A 20884-nucleotide genomic window follows, 5' to 3' on the forward strand; every position below is an offset into this window, starting at 1 on the left:
TTCTTGACATTTTATATTACAAAAAGACTTTAAGAATGTACTTAAAATTTTTTATCTTTAATAATTTACTATCAGAGTAATTTTTTTTCTAGTAAAAGCATTTTTTAATTTAAAATTTTCATTGGCCAAAGGCAGGGAGTTGGGGAGATGGGTGAAAAGGGTGAATGAGAATATAGTCAATAATAGTGTGAAAACTTTGCACCATGACATGATTATTAGACTTAGTGGTGTGATTATATTGTAAGGTATAAAAACGTCAAATGACTATATTATACATCTGAAACTAATATAATATCGTATACCACCCATATTTAAAGAAATAAAAAGAGTAGTTATATGAAAACAAAAATTAAAAATAGTAAAATAAAATTCCCATTGTCATGTTAATGTGGAATTAGGTTACAGTTAAAGAAAAGTAACTTTCTGATTGCTTTGTAAAGGAGTCAACACTGCACTCCTTCATCCCCTGTCTTAATTCTCCTCAACCTCATCTCAGAACTACGACAATAAATTAAAGCCAAGTTTCTAATGACATTAAAAAGGGCACACTCTACAGTTTATTTAACATGATGCAGATATATGGTGTTATGACCATATTGTTAAAAGCCTGCATACCCAATTTCCAGGTGATACAAAACTGGTCTATCTGTAGAAAAGTAACAATTGAAAACAAGGAGCCTACATACAACAAAAAATAGGGAATTGTTTTCTATTTTTTCTTTTTCCTTAGAAAAAGCTCTTGGATCACTGTGTATTTTTGTTTTAGAAGTTGTTTGTAGATGTAGCAATTTGCTTGGAAATTAAGCATGCTTCCTAATGGAAATTTGAGATGTTTAGGCATATAGAGTTAAAGAATGTTGATTTTTAATGTTTTTTTCTAATAACTCCCAAAAAGATACAGCAAAATAAGTCAAGAGGCTTATTGCACAGTGTGCTTGATTTCGCAAAGTGCCTATGGTTAGTTTCTGCACATGGAAAGGCAAGAACATCTGTGTTATAGTAGGAACTTTTAAAGACACATATGAAAATGGATCATTCAAACACCAATCTAAGCAAATGGAAAAACAGAAAACCAAAATTTTCTTAATAATTTTTGGAGTATTTTTGAAATAGCTTGGGATATGGTAGACCAAAATATGGATCTTTTAAAAAGGCCTGAACCGAAAATGTTTTATACGACTAGCAAACCATTAAAATAATTGACCATAATTATCTGATTTGGTGGAAACAAATTTGCTTTCATGACTTCTAGTAAATGTTTTAAGGAGGATTTTGTGAGAACTATAGCACTTTAATGTTAAGGAATTGTTCAAATCAACAACCCTGTATCTGAGTTCGTCTTCTTTTACCCCACAGAGAACTGTACTGAGATTACCAGCTTATTTTAGCTGCTCAAAAAAATAAGTATAGCTTTATTTGCAGTATTTGTGTATAGATGTAAAACTCAACATATTTCAAATGAACTAGGACCACCAAAGAATGACTATAACCTTGATTTAAGGTATAAAATATGAAGAACTTTTAAAAACTATGTAATTTATGCAACGCATAGTTTTATTACAGCAATATGGTTCTGAATTTATAAGTTACCTTGTTTTTACATTTTTAATTTTAAAAATCATACTCTTTTAGACCCCACAATTTTTCTACTTAATGAAATGAAAAGTTTTAAGGATAATTTTTATTATTCATTTCATTTTTTAAGACACAAAACACAAGCTGATATCTGCTCTGGAACAGGTTCTATCTTTTAAGTTACATTTTCGGTAGTTTCTGCATGTAAACCGTACATAATTAAAGGAAAAGTATAAAATGAAGTATAAAAGAGACATTTCTAAATCTCTCTTCAAATACTTCAAATCTGTACTTACAATGAAAAATCAATTACTTTGTAAAATTTTATAGTATCTTAATAGCTGAGAAATCATAAATAATTTATTTTGGCAGAAGATTAACAATAAATGTGTAGGTATCACTTTTAACTTAGAACATGATTTAACACCTGAAAAGTATCTTGCTGGTATTTTTCCAGCAAAACTATTATTCATACTGGGATAGCATTTTAAAAGCAAACTTTAAAAAATTTCCTAAATTAAAACTTTGTCTATCTCATATAAAAGAGGAGGAAAAAAAAAATTAGAAAAAGAGAAGAGAGTCACAAAGTGATAAGAATCAAACTACCAATGGGAAAATCAAAAAATAGTTATTATAAAGCATTAATCACCAACCTTATGATTTCTGATCTAAATTGTTATGCCTATTTTATTTATTTTTTAAAAATAGTCTCCTTAAAATTTTATTGCTTTTAGGCCAAGGTCATTACTTTTATGACCGGAAATACATGTGTCAGGCATATCAACCAATTGGCACCTATCCTCTTTTAAAGGTAGAAAAAAAGATGACTATTATATTGTAATACTTTGTTCTCTCTCTCCTCCTCTTTCTATTTTTGTTTTTTGTTTTTTGTTTTCGTTTTTGGATGGTTGGTGATTTGTTTGCTCCTCCTGGTTCCTGTTGATCAGTGGTGTTTGGCCAGTTTGTATTTTTCCAGACATCACTCCACGATGTTGTTGAGGTGTATGATGGGCCAACTCAGCAATCTTCTCTGTTATCTTCCCTCTCAGGATCCCATTCAGGTATCCTTTAATAGAACTGCCATGCATCAGTTATTGATTAAATACTGACTTTGATTGATATTATAGTGAAAGTTGAGATTTATGTCATCCATATTAGAGATAAAGCAAACCAAAAATAGAATCACTCTTTATTAAAAAAAAAAAAAAAAATAGAAACACAATTAATAGTAAATCAAACGCTTACAAAAAATCTAACCAACTATTTGCTGAGATTGTAATCAAGTAAATATAATATTTGGTCACTTAATCTGTGGTGTTTAATGTAGTATAAATATTTAAGAATTCTTTAAAGAATGAGGCAAAATGTGTCAAAATGTAATCAAAGCCTGTCAGTAAAAAGGTTGCAATTAAAGCTGAACCCAAAGAAAATTTATTGTTGGTGGTAGGATATATTAAAGTAATTTCATAGAACATAGATTGACGTTTTCAAATGACAGTGTAAATTAATATAATTTGTTAGGTTTACTGAATGAAATTATTTATGATATCTTAGTGTCTGTTTTGTTGAGTAGGAGAATCACTTCCACTGAGTTCAGGTAATCAGATCACAATTCGATTTACTTCAGTTGGACCAATAACAGCTAAGGGATTTCACTTTGTTTATCAAGGTAAGTAATCCGGTAGCTAGAAGCATACTAAGGAATAATATTAGTTTTCGTGCTGTGTTCAGAGTAATTAAATGATCAGATTCTCAGAACCATATAGGAGAGATGAAAGTCGTATGTTTTTCTTTTTTTTTTACAGTTTGCTCTGTTCCCTCTCCCATCACTACAGTACTGTTATTTTGACCAAAGTTAAAACATACTTATTGCTTCCATCATCATTCTGAAGTTAATTGTATGATTTTCCTTTCTTCCAACATATTGTTTTAAAACATCTATTTTTTTCTGACAATTCTTTACTTTCTAACATATACTATTTTTCTTAAAGTATCGCATTCTAAATTAAAAATGTACAAAATTTTGTGCTTATATAATTAGACATGCCAAGGAAATCATTACTCATTCTAAAATTTTAGTTCACATTCTCTGAGGAGAATTCAAATATTCTTTATGGCTATTAAATATTTTTGTGCAATAAAAGTCAGTTTACACAATTTTTCTCATCTTTTATACACAAGCTCCACATTATCTTTAAATTAAGAGCAATCATTTGAAATATTTTAGTTATATATTATCATGTATAAGTATTCTCAGATGTATCTTGAACTTTATTCCTAAGAAATTTATAAACATTTGAGATTTGATATTTTTATTAAGCCCTCTTATCATATTTATAATATTGGTTATGATATTTTACTGTTTTAATAGTATTCCCTCTGTAAACAATGTGAGTTATTATGAATTTTAAAAGGCACTATTAAAAATTGAATTACTTTTACTCAAGTCACATAAGAGGAATCAATCTATTTGGAATTCATCATACCATTTTTTGGGCCGTTGTCAAACTCTTTAATTCCATCTGTATGTGTTTTAAAAAGAAAAAACATCCTGTTATCATTCTATTTTACTAAACCAAAAAAAAAAAAAAATTCACAATTGAAGAACATAATGATAAATCCTAAAAAGCAATTTCAAATTTGAAATTGTATAATTAAAATAAAATTTCCTATTGTTGTTAATCTGTCTGACTTCTTTTCTGCTTAGCCTGAATGTAGTTAATCTTTACCAAAAACATGTTTTGAACAACTAAGTTTGTGAACATGCTATGAAATTAATGAAGTGTTGTTTACTCTTTTAAATCTTATGTTTTTAAGGACCAAATACTGACAAAAAAAAGATTATGACATTACATCATGTAACTCGACACATATTTTTTGAAATTGGTATCCCAATTTAAAAATAAAAATATATATATTATTCAGTTATCAACCCACAAATTGAAATATATAAAGCACAAACTATTATATTAATAAGAGTTTGGTAAAACAAAATATAGAAAACAAAAACTTAGTTGATAGTTAAAGGATCAAAAGCAAAATAGTTTTAAGTAAAAAATCTTAGTGACAATATTCATTTTAAATTGTATTTTATTCCATATTAATTTTGAAACTTTAGAAATGTATTTAAATTGTTAATTTAAGTTTTGATAGAAAGTGAAGATTTTGAAATCTGTTACATTTTGAAATCTGTATTTCTCTACTAAATATGAAATTAAAATCAATAATTTTTTGCATGCAGCTGTTCCTAGAACAAGTTCCACACAGTGCAGTTCTGTGCCTGAACCAAGATTCGGAAGAAGAATTGGCAATGAATTTGCAGTTGGTTCATTGGTTCTGTTTGAATGTAATCCAGGATATATTCTCCATGGATCTATTGCAATTAGGTGTGATACGGTGCCCAATTCTTTGGCCCAGTGGAATGATTCCTTACCTACCTGTATTGGTGAGTATGTAATTTTGTATGCTTTGTGATTGTACATTGTTTATATCAAAATTAGTTACCTTGCATTTTTCAATATTTCTATTTCAAATGCATTTATTTTTAAAAACTTTGTCAGTTATAATGTATCTATACATACAGATTAGAGGAAATATTTGATGCAATTGAGGTGTGATGAAATCAATGAAAAATATTTCTTGTTGAATTAGCTGGAAAGTTTCCCCATTCATTGATTTATTTAGATGAAAATATATATCATATTTCCAATAACAGAATTTGAATGCTACTAATATGGTATTATTGAAATATTATTTTTTGTTTTTCAAAGTTCTGCAAAAATTCTGTGCCAATATGTAAAGAATTTACATGTCTTTTAAATATCAAAAACAGATTTGTGGGGGGGGCATATTTTACTTCAGCATCAGAATAATTAGAAAACATGCGTTAGCAAATAAATGTGTTTTTTTCTCCATTAGTTATAGGTATGTATAAAAACATAAAATAATAGATTTTCCCAGTCTTTCCCAAATATGGGTAGTAACACTTTGCATAGAATACACAGGGTTAGCCAGAAATCTCATTGTTTCACTTTATTTTTGCAATACTGTATCTTTTTTAATTGGCAGATAGACTACACTTTCTAAAGTTATGGACCCTATGCCAGTAATTGGAAACCAACTGAAATATTTTATAAATGATAAAAAAAATTGTTTAGAATTTTATAGTATTTCAGAATCATAACAATGACTTTTGGTTCTCATAAAGTTCCATAGATGTAGAAAATAATTGAAGCCCGGAAAGTTGCTTTCTTCTCTGTCCCAAGAGCAGAGACCTGGAAAAAAAATTTTTTTTAATTACATGTTATTGAATTAAAACAAGAGTGGTAAAACTTAATCTCAGGTTAAGAAATATTTCTAATGAGTTGAGTTCTTTCTCATCAAAGTTTTCTTGGTATGAATTTGGAATATAAGAGCAAGGTTTTTTTAAAAATAAAAAATAATCAAAATTTTAATTTTATTAATCTCAATTCTATACTTTTTTAATAGAGAAAACATGTATGTACATATGCATATACATAAGATATACTTTCATAATTCATAAAATTTATTTTTAATGACACATCTTGCCATACCTGAAAAGAAATTACATGTATTTGTAGTTTTCTTAACTTTCAAAAACACATTTTACCATATTTTACACAGATTTAATATAATGTTAGCTCATACTTCATTAAAATATATTTTAAAATTGTGAAACGATATGGAAAGTATACTCATCTCCACTGAGGAAAGGTAAAGATAAAGTCTTTGATATACATTCATGGAACCTGTAATTTGTATGGGATCTATCTGCTCTATGTAGAATATCTTTTACCATTCAAATCAGGACATTATTAATAATTGTGCTGGGAAAATGGTATAAACCAAGACTATTATAAATAAAAAGGAAGATGGATGGTCACTTGATTTCTCTAGGAACTTGATATCACCACTTCTCAAAACAGATGTATATCTAGCACGTATCTTAGAACAGATATTTTAGTTCTGCCTATTACAATAAATAGAATGTGTACTGTTATTTTTATTATTCTTTTATTTGTTGAAAGCCACCTACAAAAATAATTTAAAACACTGGAAGAATGTAAAGGACTTTTCAACTTTCTCATCTTTCAGCTAAATAACCACAGTTTCTGATATGATTATTATTTATTTACTTAATGTTTTCTATTTGCCAGGTTCCATGTTGCATATTTTAAATACATATTTAATTAAATCCTCACAACAAACCTATGGAGAACTAACTCCTAGAATATGCAGATGAATAAACTGAGTCGTAGGTAAAACAGTTCTTTTTAGAATGACATAATATAGTAAGAGGTGGAGTAGAGGTAGGATTTGAAACTCTTTTTCTCACTCCAAACCTCAACCTAATTGATAGAAGATTGCTTCTCTTTATGTTTTGACTTATAGGATAATTCTTTACTGTTTCGATTTCTTCGTCTTATTTATAATATGGAATTTCTTACCCTATTAAAATACCTTTTTGACAATCAACAAATAAAGGAGAATTAAATCATTGGACTTGATGTTCCTTCTATTTTATACCTAGCATAGAGCTAGGGTAATAGAAAAATCAGATCTTCCCCTTTGGGTTTCTTTATACTCTCATAAAGACAAAACAGATCATGTTCCTCCTTCTGAGCCCCAGTCTATGTTGACTACATACTCTTATAAAATGGTAATAAATAAATTATTCTAAACTCAGAAACTATGAGCTGAGAGAAATGTTCCTATATGCCTGTACCAAAATTAGTCGTGTAATATACATAAAATGGAAATTACATTGCTTTAAATCAGTTTAATAATTGAAAAGAGACACATAATAATAAAAGATCTCTTCAGCCTCACAATGCATTTTAAAATATTTCTCTATAAACATCAGGAATCAATCGTTATTTCTGCCTTACTTTTCCCAGTAATTATTTACATAATTTCTTGTCACTCTTAGTTTTTTTAGGTAGGTATTGATAGCAAATATCAATGCCATATAATAGAAAGTAACTAGATAAGTAGTTGTCTTTGCTTGGTGTTTCATTTGTTGAATATTTCCTCAAGATAATCATTTATTATAAAAATAGAGTAATATGAGATATGAAACTCACAAACTAACAAATTAACCTTTAAATATCATAGAAAAAATTCATCTATTTCTTTAGAGTGTCCAAAGTAACTACATATGCAAAGTGCTGAAGTGTACATCTATGAAATACTCCTTAAAAGTTCTGTCTGTATACTTATGTTAATGTCCTAATTAATGGGAAAAAATTTTAAAGAATCATGTGAAACTGAATGAAATTCTTACAGCTGGAAATTGCAGTAGGTTCTCAGCATAAGGGTTAATTAAGTCTTGAGTAATAATTCGGGCTTTGACCATGATACTGAATGGTGGTCAGTTACTACGTGATTCTGGAAAATTTACATAATTTATGATTCTCAATTCTCATATTGATAAAACAAGAAAATAAGAGAACTTTCTCATAAGTTTACTTTAGCTATTGAATGATTTAAAACCTTAGCAGAGTTCTCAGAACCTAGTAACTATTCAAAAATTAAGTTTTGTTGTTGCCTAATTCTTCACTATAGAATCAGGAGAAAAGACTTCAATTCTAAAGTTATTGATCTAGAATATAGAAACTATATGCAGTGCTGATAAAGGTGTTGGTATTAATTGGTTTTTAATGTCGATATGTAGATTTACTAACAATCTAAAGTTATTATATGTAAAATTTATCTTCTACAGAAGATTTTTGTATCTTGGTAAAGGCTAAAGCATGGACTCTTGTCATTCTCTCCAATTCTAGTAATTTCGGATTCCTTGAATGCACTTAAAATTCTTAAGAAAGGCTTTGAGGAAATACGGTGATCCATTTATTAGAATGTGCTGTTTAGAGGGACTGTGAAATTTCCGTCAAATGATGCCTTTAAGGATAAATAATTAAAGAGGAGAGATTTAAAACAACAGACATATATTTATTATTTGCTTTGTTTTCATTGTTGGCAAGAGTATAAAATAAAGTTAAAATTAAAATAATTGTCTCTACAAGTCTAATTGGCTTTGAAAATATATATTTAACCAAGGTTTGCACTCTGTTTTTCTGATTCTGAAAAATTCAAACATTATATTACCCAAGGAAATAATCTTCTCTTTTGTCTATAAAGATTTGAAAATAAAACATGTTTAGAAAAAGGAAGGAGATAAAGGGTAGATATGAGCTGATATTAAAGAAAAGAGGAAAAAAAGAAAAATGAAAGAATATTTTAGGAAGAAGGAAAGAAAATGAGAGATAAAATATACTCTTTTGGGAGACAGAGAGTAGAAAATAATTCTAAACTATAAACAATCATTTTTATTTCAAGCAGAAGAAAACCCCTATTCTATATGATTATTACAAAGCTTTTTTTTTTTTTATGTCAAATGTGTCAGTTGGTTATTCCCAGTGTTTTTGCCATCAAATGTAAAAATTCATGTAAATTAAAGGAAGATAATGGCATTTAACAATGGATTTATCTCATCAAGCTCCTACCAGTCACTAAAGACTATGCAAGATTATGGCTGACATGCAGCTTCAGGAGAAATGCTAATGTACTGTCTTCAGCCTAGATAAATTCAGCCACAGTTTCTACTTTAAGAGCGAAAGATGACATATTCAGGAGCCATTACAATTTCTTTGTCCAAAACCCATCTATTTGTAGGGTTTTGGGCTTTTTGAGAAACTTGTCACTGTATCTATGGAGAGTTTTTAAACATAGAACAGACTATCTTTTATTTTACATTGGTTTGAAAGTCTGTATCTAGAGACAGAAATTGTATCAGATGACTTCTGTTTCCTGTCAAGATCACATGAAAAGTGAATATTACCTCATACCATTTAAAAAATATTGTTTACCTTATAGAGCAAATGTAGATCCGGAAAACTGAATAAATAACAGAAAGACATATGGGAATCTGTGTGAGACAAGAAATAGGAAGGTGATGATTCTAAATGACAGTTGAATGATCACTCAGCTTGGATTTTACCATTTGGTCCAACTGCTCATCTTTACATAAATGAAAATATACTTTGCATTTCTATTTAACTATAAATATTTTTAGCTTCAGATGTTCTGAATAAAAATCATTGTCTTAAAATATTCACAATAAGAAAAGGCTTTATGTCTTAACGATTCAAATATGAGAGTCAAGTATAGAGAGTTATCTTAGGTTAATATCAAATCATCTTTAATTTGTGTTCATTTTCATTATTTGTTAATGGATAAAACATTAACTGCCTCAAAACTTTTGAACTTTGTATTTCTTTTCTTTGGACTAAGCATCCATTTCATTCAAGTCTACACCTGACTGTCTTCCTTGGATATCCTGTCAAAAATAATTTTCTGCCACTCACGCTATGTTTGTTCTCTGTATCATTACCTTGCTTTTCTTTTACAGCAACCACCCACACATTATGTGTAGTTTTGTTTTTTTTTAATTTCTTAATCTTTTTTGATCGCCTCTGCCTTACCACTATATTGTTTTTATGCTCAACCAGAAGAGAATCTGGCATATATTGGTGTTCAACAAACATTTGTCCAATGGTTGGATTTTAGCAAGTAACTGATAATTTCCTGAACTTTTGAATATGTGAACAACTGATCAACATTTGGAGTCCAAAACCCATGCATTTTCAATTTTAGTCTTTCAGCACATGTTAATATTCTTACTCACTTCGCTTGCTTACACATTTACAAACCATTCAGAGTTTCAAAGTCTTCTGAGAATCCATAGGAAAGATACATAAGTAAAATATAAACAATAGATTTATATAAGTAATTTTATTCAGAGAAAAAAAACATTTTTTATGTATACTCTACAATTTAGATATAATCTCTGGCAATCTATTTTCAGTATTTTATGCATAATGATTGTATTTTTTCTGCCTTCACTGTCAGTGAATGCTCAGTTAACAGCTTAAGCCAAGCAAGCATCCAATTGAAACAAAAACAGCTTTGTATATTCCTAATGATTTCCATCTTAATTGTATTGTTTTCAGTTTCACAGTTCTTATTACTGCTATCAACACTTTTTTTCTGTCATTGCAAGACACAATAAAATGTTCAGTAATCTTACATAAACTGACATACTGAAATTAAACGGTTGACTGGAAAGCAGCCCCATTAGACATGATATGCAAGTTGTGCTTATAGTTAAAATAGTCAGATACTATCTTAGGGAATCTCAAATTTCAATAACTATTATGTAATCAAAATTTAATAATTCTGTACAAATTTGTTATATCAAGCCATTTTTAGGTAAATTACAATAAAATGCCGTAATATTTTGATAAGAATGTTGGACTTGGAACAAATGTAAAACTGAAAAATATGCTGAAGACTGAGTTTTAATTTTCCAAATCTGACCTTATCATAAAATCCCAAGCTCTCCTCCCCCTGAGACTCTGTGATTCAAATAACCCCCTGCAGCCACTAATAGCTCTGACAATATATAGCCTTAGGCATAAGTACTTGTGTTAGTGGGAGGGCTCCTTTGAAAAGTCCCTGAACCTGCCACTTACTAGCCTTAGGCAAAAAGATTTTAATCAGCTATTTATTCCATCACCCTTATCTGGGTTTCTTTTTTCCAAGTCTTTTAGAGACTCATAAAGAACTACTTTATTTGTATTGGCTCCATGGCAACACCTGTCTATATCATCTTTCCTTTTAGTGGGAAAGAAATAGATGAATTATATATAGGATCTGAACTCTTATTCATTGTTTCATTTATTCATCCACCTATTCATTGATGAAAAATTCATTAAATATAATAATGAATAGCAATTATTAGCATTTGTATGAAGCCCACTGTTAAGCATTTTCTCATTTAATATTGACACCAACACCAAAAGATAGATAAGATTATTATTTCTCATCAATAGGTAGTAAAAGCAGAATTAGACTTTTAGTAATTCTAAAATTGCATAAGACAAAAGCAGAATTAGGATTTGAACCCAGGCTGCTTGATTCTAAAGCCTGATCTTTTAATTCATATGTTATATAGTATAATATATAGTATAATACTGATCAGAAAGGAAATTTATAATATATCCTCTTTAAAATAGGAAACGGATGTTAGGTTAAATAATATACATGAGAAATGAAACTTTGTCAAATATTATGTATGTAGTAATGCATGTTTGGGAATACATGCCAAATAGTATATTTTGTTGGTTAAAAATAAATGATTAAAGTGGAATTAAACAAATATGCCTTGTTTAGGAAAATAAACGGGAGAAAGAAATGATGCAGGATTGGTAAAGAGTTAACTTGTGAAACCATAAGATGTACACAGATATATAACCAGTCATTCAACAGTTTCTTCAACAAGCATTTATTGAGTGCTTACGAAGTGTCAGGCACTATTCTAGGCACTGGGAACATAGCTTTGTAGAAGAAGGTAATATCCCTTCCTTAGGGAGTTGACATTTTAGTGAAGAGAAATAGAACACATCACTAAACATATTCTCCTTTTTCAGATAAAGGTAAGTACTATAGAGAAAAATAAAGGAGGGTCTGGACATTAGAAAAAGAGATCCAGGACATGCTGCTGTTTTATACTCAAATGAAACAAATGAAGGGATTATATAAAAGTCTGGGAGGTGAGCGACTGTACAGACTGTGAGGGAGAGAGAAATCTTGATGTTCAAGTACAGCGAGAATTCCAGGTGTCTGGAACAGAGTGAACGATGACAAGAGTGATAGATTTCAGAAAGGCAGAGCAGAGGCTAAGTCATGTGGAGCCATAAAGTCTTTGAGGACTTTGAACTTTTTCTAAGTAGTATGGGAATTCATTGAGTTAAAAAATCTCAATAGCTACTGTAAGGAGGGGTGAAATAGAAGCATTGAAATTGATTAGAAGCCTATTGCTATAGTGGAGAGAAAAAGTAATGGTGATTTAGATAGGAAGGTCAAGGTTAGTGATGAGAATTTGTCAGCTTTGAGATTTATTTTGAAGATAGAGCTGACAAAATTTACTGATAGAATGAATATAGATGTAAATGTAAACTTAAATATAAGAGAAATTGAGTCCTATATTTTTTGCCTAAAGACTGGAGGAATGGTGGTGGTATTTACTGAGATGGATAATAGTGTGAATAGATAATAACAATATTCAGAAATATTGTTTTGGACATACTAATTTTGAGATATTTATTGATACCTCAGTAAGATATTGAGACTGTAGCCAGGGGCATAGAAAAAAGCAGGAGAGTCTGCTGTTCTGATGGCCAAGCAAAGAAAAGGCTTAACATGATTGAAGTGATCAACAGTAAAGGACAATTCCTCATAGATTAAGTAAATTGTAAGTTAAGAATTGAACATCACATCACAACAAGAATATTCCAGTGACTTTGACATAGTCATTTCAATAGAGTAGAGAAGACAAAAGCCTATTGAAATGAATGGAGGAGAGAATGGAAAGTGAGGAAGAGGGGATCGTTTGTCACTGTAGCAGCATGGAAGGAAACCTTACGATGATAGAGCTGTACAGGAAACCACTTGGTGCTATTGGAAACTATAGGGCAACTTAACACACAAGGAAGTCCATGGAGCCTTAGAGAGGTAACATTAACATGGAATGTCCATGGCTGGTAGGCTAGATGAGAGAAGAGCTTATCAAGTCACAGAGTTGAGAGATTCCATTAGTCTAGTAGGCCAGACTAGTCTGGGTGTTACCTTTGGGGGCAATCTAAATCTGCTGTTGCCATGGTGGACTGAGGGACTTCAGTTCTTTCTTCCAATGCAATAAAGAATTACACATCAGCAAAATTTAGGAAAAGTAGGATTTATTAAAGCATGTTTGAAGAGAGAAACAGACTATGCCAGCGATGGCCATAGCCCCGTAGAATTCGGGAAGTAAACCTTATATTGGCCCTTGATGTGTGGTTACAGGGGTGGTGCTAGATGATTGGCACATGAGGTCATTTGATTGATATTTGGTTGTTATATAACCCTTTGTCTGCTGCTCATGCAGTTATCGAGAATTCAGTCTGTTATAATTAGATTCATGAACTTCCAGGTATATGCATGATATTATAATGATAGTATAATGAAACTAAGTTCAAGCAAGGACAATGTATGTACTAACTGCACAGGCGTTTGTGGCTGGCCTAAACCAGTGGCTGTTTTGTGTTTTTTTTTAACGTCATTGTATTTTAGGATGTAAGGATATTTTTAACTGCAAACTGGGTGTTTCTGGGAGGTCTTAAGGGCGGTCTCTGGGTTTGGCCTGCATTCCCCTGTCCTAATGTCTACCTAACTGCCTAAAAGGGGGAACTGGGATGGTGAACTACTACGAAATTATGGGTACGTATAAGCCTGGAGATGTACTTGGAGGCTAAGCTTATTAACTATATTTATTTGTAGAATTAAGGCAATGGTAAGATTTTTGAAGGACTTTCAAGCAATAAAGTAACATCAAATTCTCATTTTAAAAGTCATTTTAACAGTAATATGGAGACTGTATATTACATGGAAAATATACCAACCATAGGGAGATCCGTTGATGTGATTAATGTAGTAACCTAGGGAAAAAAAAGTGAGTGAGGTAGGGTAGTGACAGTGAAGATGGAGAGGAGGAACATTTGTAGAGTATTTTCTTTCAATTCGGCATCAGCACTTCATCAGTCACTTTTTTCCTCCTAATTTTGGGGTGAATCTTTATTTTACAATTCTCTTTCCTCTCCTGTCATGTTCTCAAATCATGCAGAACTGTTGGTTTTCTTTTTAAAGGAGCTGAATTCTTTATGACCAGTTTAGCCTAAATTTGTATATAATATAACCCAATAATGTAGATTTATAAGAAATTACAACAAAATGAATTTTAAAAAAATATATTATCACAATATTAAAAACATTTCCAGCACTCTTATGAGTAATTAGCTTTTTGCATTTAGCTTTGGAAGTGGCACAAAACTATATTATTAACTTTTAAAAAATATGTTACAAAAGATATATTCTGATATCTCACGATTATAACCACTCTAGGACAAATTCCCAAGGATAACAGTGTCATTGTTACCCAAAATAAGAATAGTTGCACAAGAAAATACACTTATTGGCTTCTTACGGTTTTCCAAGTAATGTGTTAGTGTTTTTATGTGCATTATTCTACTTATATATTTTTCACAAAAGCCCTTCGAAAACAATTGTATTATCATTTCACAGACAAGTTTCAGAGAGTTTAAGAAACATGTCCAACATCACACTGTATTTAAAATTATAAGTTAGGTCATGCCCAGAACCAAGCTGATATCACTAGTGATATGAGAATTTTACTTTAAAATTAGTATCTTTAATGGAAAACTTTATTGACTTTAAAGCAAGTCTGCGTACTTATTCTTTCATGTAATAGTTGTACTGACAATAACCAGACAGAGTATCTTCCTTGCACTGAAGAGTATGGACTCGGGAACTAAATTACCAGGAATCAAATCCCAGCTCCATCTCTTAGTAGCTACGTGATATCGGACAAGTTTTTAATCTTTTAATGACTCAGTTTCCTCAACTGTAAAATGGGAAGAACACTTATTCACATCTCATTGTGTTGTGGGAAGGTTTTAATGAGTTAAAATATGTAAAATGCTTACAAAGCACCTGGCAAATAATGAGTTCTATATAAATGTTATGATCATAATATAATTGTTATCATCATCATCATTACTCCTCAAAGGATACTGTTACTTCTCACAGGATGCATGAAAGGGAAAGCAGCAAATATAAAATAACTCTTTAAAAAACCTGTATCCAGATGAGCAGCTTTTGACATGAATGTGTCCATGCACTTTTTAGTAATATAATACAAATAATACATACTATTATTGATTTAATTATAGTATGATTTTTAGATATGGAATTTGAAAGTTAGTTTATAATGCATCTAATTTTTTAGTTTTTGTGGTATAGGAAGACTTAATCTTCATTGTTCTTATAAATTTTAAGAAATAGTATGATTTGGTGGTATTTGCAAATCTATCTGTCTAAAATGTTATTCCTAATTTTCTGTCTTATTTAATCTTTTGCATTAGAATTAACTTCCTCCCTTGGACTGCTTTACTTTTAGTGCCCTGTGGTGGAACTTTAACCAAGCGTAAAGGGACAATTTTGTCTCCTGGATACCCTGAGCCTTATGACAACAATCTGAATTGTGTATGGAAGATCACAGTGCCAGAGGGAGCTGGCATTCAAGTAAGGATATTGAATTTTTTTCTTTTTTTCACCGTTATGTTTGAAATTAATCTTTCCAGAGATGACAGGATACATGTTATTTCTAAAGATGTAGCCAGTGCTTTTGATTGACATGGTTGGATTTAATAGAAGATACTTATTTTTAATTTTTTTACCTGCAAATATCAGAGAAACAATTCAAGATGGCATAAGCAATAAGAAGAATCTGTTTCTTCCCATAACGTGGAATCTTAGGGTAAGAAGATTCGAGGGTTATTTATTTTGAAGTTTTAGTTGTATCATTCTTGACCCCGGTTTTTTTCCATCTCTCTGCTCTGCCATTCTTAGCATGTCGGCTTAGTTCTTGGATTTCCTTTCTCATGGTCTCGAGATCACTGCAGAAAGCTCTAGGAATATCAGCTTTTACATAGCAGTGTCTGGTACCCAGGATGGAATGTCTCCGTACCTTTGCAGTGGTTAAGAGAACTTTTCAAGAAACCATCCAGAAGACTTTCCCTCCTGTCCTACTGATCAAAATCACCACCATATCCATTCCTAAACCATGCACTGGACAATAGCAAAAGATTTCCTGTGATTTGGCTCAAACAAATTAGTATTATGTACTTGGATCAGGCAAGGGGCTCAGTTTCCTCTGAGGTACACAGCTCTCATTTAATTCAATATAGAATAAGGAAGAGGAGTGTTATTCTATAGACAATCAACAGTATCTACCATATTATTTCAATTACAGCCACTTTTTTGGGGAGGGAAGCAATTTGCTTAGTTACTGCATTTTACAAGGAGAGTGTTTCTGGATAAATCAATGATGTTTTACTGCTGAGTAAGTACATACTCCAGGGAAGGTAATTATTCTTAACAAAATATTTTATAGTCTATATTTCATTAAAATAACTTGATCACTTCACCAATTGAGTCATAAGGTTTTCCTTAGGAACTTGCAATATATATCAGTTATGGAAAAAGTAGCCAAGACATCATCCATTAAAACGGAAATTAAATAGAAGTATAATTTTCAGTAAAAAAAAAAAAATCAAATTTTGAATTTACCTTTATAATCTTTCAGAAAATCCAAAAAATTACTTGAAGTAGTCAAGAGTAAAATAGATCAGTAAACTAGTGAGAAAACATGAAACATACCTTTTGAGTATTTTAATAAAGATATTAAAAGTCAAAACACTATAGAACTATGCTTAAATTCTGGTTAACTGTACTACCATTTTATGGCCAGCTTATAAAATTTGGAAATACTCAATCAATCCTATCTTATTATCAGTAAAATTAACAGGAATTTTAGAATTGTCTGTGTTCCAGTTTGTACAGAGAATCTGAAATAACGCAATACTTTTAGAACCTTCATAAAACATTTACTACATCATCTGATTATGTTTATGAAAGTTAACCTAAAATATCTTATATATCAAAATCAGCTTATCCATTTCTAGCTCATCTTAAAATAATAAAAAAAAACTAGCATTTCCCTCTACTTCTCATCCTCTGTTTTGATTCCTGCAATGTGGCTTTCAGCATCCAGTGCTCTAACTGAACCACTCACATAGTGATCACTAAGGACCTGTCATTACATCCATGGTGTTGCTCATCCTGTTCATTCTGTCAGTACCGTTCTATCCTGCTGAGTCTCCCTTCATTCTTAAAATACTTTTCTCCTCCTTAGTTTCCATGTTACCAGCACTCCCCTGGACTTTTTTTTTGTTTTGTTTTCTATATCTGTGGTGCCTGCTTCTATATCTAGGAACTTGGTCTCCTCTTTCTCTTCAAGTTATCATATATGGTATTTATGAGATTCCATGGCCTTTGTTCATCTCTCCTTACACCATTCTCAGTGCCACCTTGTCTACTTCCATGGCTCTGGCTACCATTATACACTGATGCTCAGGACCTAATCTTAATGGACAATCAGAAAACATTTTTTCGAAAATGAAGTACTAAATAAATGGTGATTTCCAAACTTAATATCTAACCCACACCTTTCACCTAATATGCATGCCATATATTCAACTGCCCACTGGACATTTTAGCTAAACTTCTTTCTGGCATCTCAAATTCAACCTGTTCAAAATTGACTTTATGATTTTTTTTTCCTCAAAATCATGGATATTCTCTAATGTGCTCTGTTTCAGAATGAGTCCTTCACTCATTCAGTTGCACAAGCCAGAAATCTTGATGATTTTTCTGTCTCCTATTCTGCTCTGTGAAATATATCAGGTTTGTCTTTCACAAAGCTCTCAAGTAAGTCTGTTTCTCTCCATCCAGATTTTCACCATTTAGGATTAGGTGGCCATCGTCCCTGTCTCAGGTTCTTATTCTCCTTTAATCTATTCCTCATAAGGCAAATCGAATGACCTTCTAAAAATAAAAATCTAATACTATAACTTTTCTTCTTATGGTACCTCAGTTGTCCTCTATATCCCTAACTCCTTGACATAGTTGATTATGCCCTTGTGCTTTGTCCTCATTTCTTACCTCATCTATTCACACCAATTTAGTTCTTTATAAAAACCTCTCTCTTGCTGCTGGGCCCCTGTGCATGTTGTGCCCTCTGTCTGCAACATGCTCTGTGATCTCCCTTTATTTGGCTTCTTCTTATTCATTATTTCTGTCTCAACTTAGAAATAATTCCTGTAGAAGACCTTCCATGAATCTGAGACAAGATTAAGTCCCCATGCTATATGTTCTCATAGATCCCTGTATTTTCCTTATCATTACACTCATCATGTTTTACTGTCATTACTTACTTATTTGTAAGTTCATGAGGGTAGTAATCAAGTCTGTGCTAGCAGATAGCATAGTGCCTGGCAGTACATGCTTAATATTTTTAGAATGAGCCAATGAATACCTCCACAATCAAGGAAGTTTTAGACTATTTTAAGGAGCTAACACAGCACAATGTGAATAAGACATCTGCAGAAAAAGTATGCTGTATATCACTTGTCTTAGTCAAACACTATTCAAAACTGGACACATAAAAATGTTATAAAGTCTCTCACTGAGGAAGCATTTTGTTTAATGATTACACTTTAGAAAACAAAAACAAAATTTGAGTTTAGCAGAGCATTTATCAAATTTAGAGTGTGATGCATATTAGACTTTTACTTTTAAATACTCTAAAGGACTACCAAGTACTTTTTTTCTAATTAACCTCTAATAAGTATGCTAATTTTAGACGTATCACTAAGTCGTAGGAAATTATATAACAGGTACATACACATATGTAATATATAACATATTTGAAATTTCACTAGCATCACTTAAAGCCTACCTGGCTAGTACACCAGGTTTAAAGCGATGCTTCTTTTACTTTACTCCATTGGGCTGAATATGTGTGTGAATAACAGATTATTTACATATCCAACAAATCATACATGAGATGAACTGAGATAACCACTTGTGGAAAGAAAAGGAGAAACATTTGGAATGCTGAAAATGTTATAGATAATGTAAGACGATTGATCATTCTTTGGAAATACCTCAAAAAATAGACCAAATTTATATATTAGAAGTATGTGAGAAGTTTGTGGATAGGAGTGTATTCATTTGTTTGTCTGTTTATTATAGCAAAGTTTATTAGAGGGAGAATTCTAAAGGGGCTACATTCGAGCAAGCTGTAATTCTTATGTTGTGAACCATAGAAAAAATGTTGGTTACTTAATCATGTCAGTGTATAGAATGATCATCATGAGTTAATATAAATTTCAAACAAAGTAAAATGGGATTTGAATGTCTCTATGAGGGAAATCTGGTTTTAACGATCGGAAATCTGCTACCTCATAAAACTATCCTTTTGCCACAATGGACAACTCCATCTAACACAAAGTTCTTCTGAACACTGAATCAGTTACGGCTTCTTTTCAGATCTTTTACTTGACCATCATTTAACTTTTTTGTCATAGTGGGTCCTCAATCATTTACTTGAATCTTCTACACCCTGTACGTGTTTATTATTCCAAAGAACATTTTTCCATAAGAGGCAATATTTATAAGCTCTGGGAATTAGGACTTGAATCTTTGGGAGCCATTATTCAGGCTGCTATACATATGTATTCAGAATTAAATGGATTTCCTTCTTCTCACCAAGGTAATAGGTTTTTCAAGAGATATCTACATTTTTGTTCTCACTACAACTCTGATCTCAATAACTCAGGGGGGAAAAAAGATAAAGTATTCTTAAATCTTCCTTTTCACTTCCTTCTCCTATTCTAACCACACAAAATCCAGTAACTTTCCCTATAGCAACACATGTGACACCTGGGTACCACTTTTGACTATTTCTGCCTACAATCTACTTTTCATTGCTTCTTACACAGGCTACTGCAATATTATTAAAATTGTCATTTTACTTTTCTTTTTTTCACCAATGCAGTACTGTACTTAAAGCACAGTTCTGATTATGTTCCTTTTACCCCCGTCTAATGCTGTCTAATGCTCCTCAATTGCATAATTATGACGTTGTTCAGTCTTTATAGTCTATCTCTCACCCTCTCTCTTAGCTAAGATATATTTAATCCTTCATACACACTGGGCATGACCCTAAGCTACAATTAATTTAACTTTACAGCAAATATATGAATCAGATAACTTTATTACAGTGATTTATGTAAATAATCTAAGGCATAGATTAACAACTTTTGAAGTTACATGTTAATAACCCTAGACAGTCTTGCAAAACCTCGAGTGGAGGGAGCCAGGAAGTTGCAAACCCAGGCATTCTAACTCCAGTATCTTTTGTATTTAATCCTAAACTCTTCTCTTTAACTATTCTCTACTTATTCTAACTTTGCATGCATATTTTCTCTCATGTAAATACTCTCCACTATGGCTAAATTGGATTACTGATGGTTCAGTAAGTTTACCTCATGGCTTGCCTCCTCTGCATTTTTATTAACTCAATAATTTCTTTTGTTGGAAAACCTCTCAATACATTTAGCTTATCTCTTTTCTTTTCCTGAACAGAAGGGAAAGAAAATTCGGATACGAAGAGAGAATTGATCATTATTTAAGGAGGCAGTGGTTATATTACAATCATACAGTTTTAATTATGGTCTTTTTCCTGTCCTGAAACAATGCCATTGGG

At 31.3% G+C, this 20884-nt stretch overlaps 1 protein-coding gene across 1 annotated transcript in view; it reads left to right on the forward strand.

Annotated features, from left to right (window-relative positions):
• The window catches only part of CSMD3 (CUB and Sushi multiple domains 3), a 1016080-nt gene that overhangs the window by 861159 nt on the left and 134037 nt on the right, over positions 1-20884 (forward strand). Inside the window, exons 33-36 of the mRNA XM_006916698.2 lie at positions 2523-2636; positions 3149-3244; positions 4817-5020; positions 15671-15795. Coding sequence (XP_006916760.1) covers positions 2523-2636; positions 3149-3244; positions 4817-5020; positions 15671-15795 — 539 coding nt within the window. The remainder of the gene's footprint in view (positions 1-2522; positions 2637-3148; positions 3245-4816; positions 5021-15670; positions 15796-20884) is intronic.

This window comes from Pteropus alecto, unplaced genomic scaffold (genome assembly GCF_000325575.1).
Source record: "Pteropus alecto unplaced genomic scaffold, ASM32557v1 scaffold164, whole genome shotgun sequence".
Classification (NCBI taxonomy): Eukaryota; Metazoa; Chordata; class Mammalia; order Chiroptera; family Pteropodidae; genus Pteropus; species Pteropus alecto.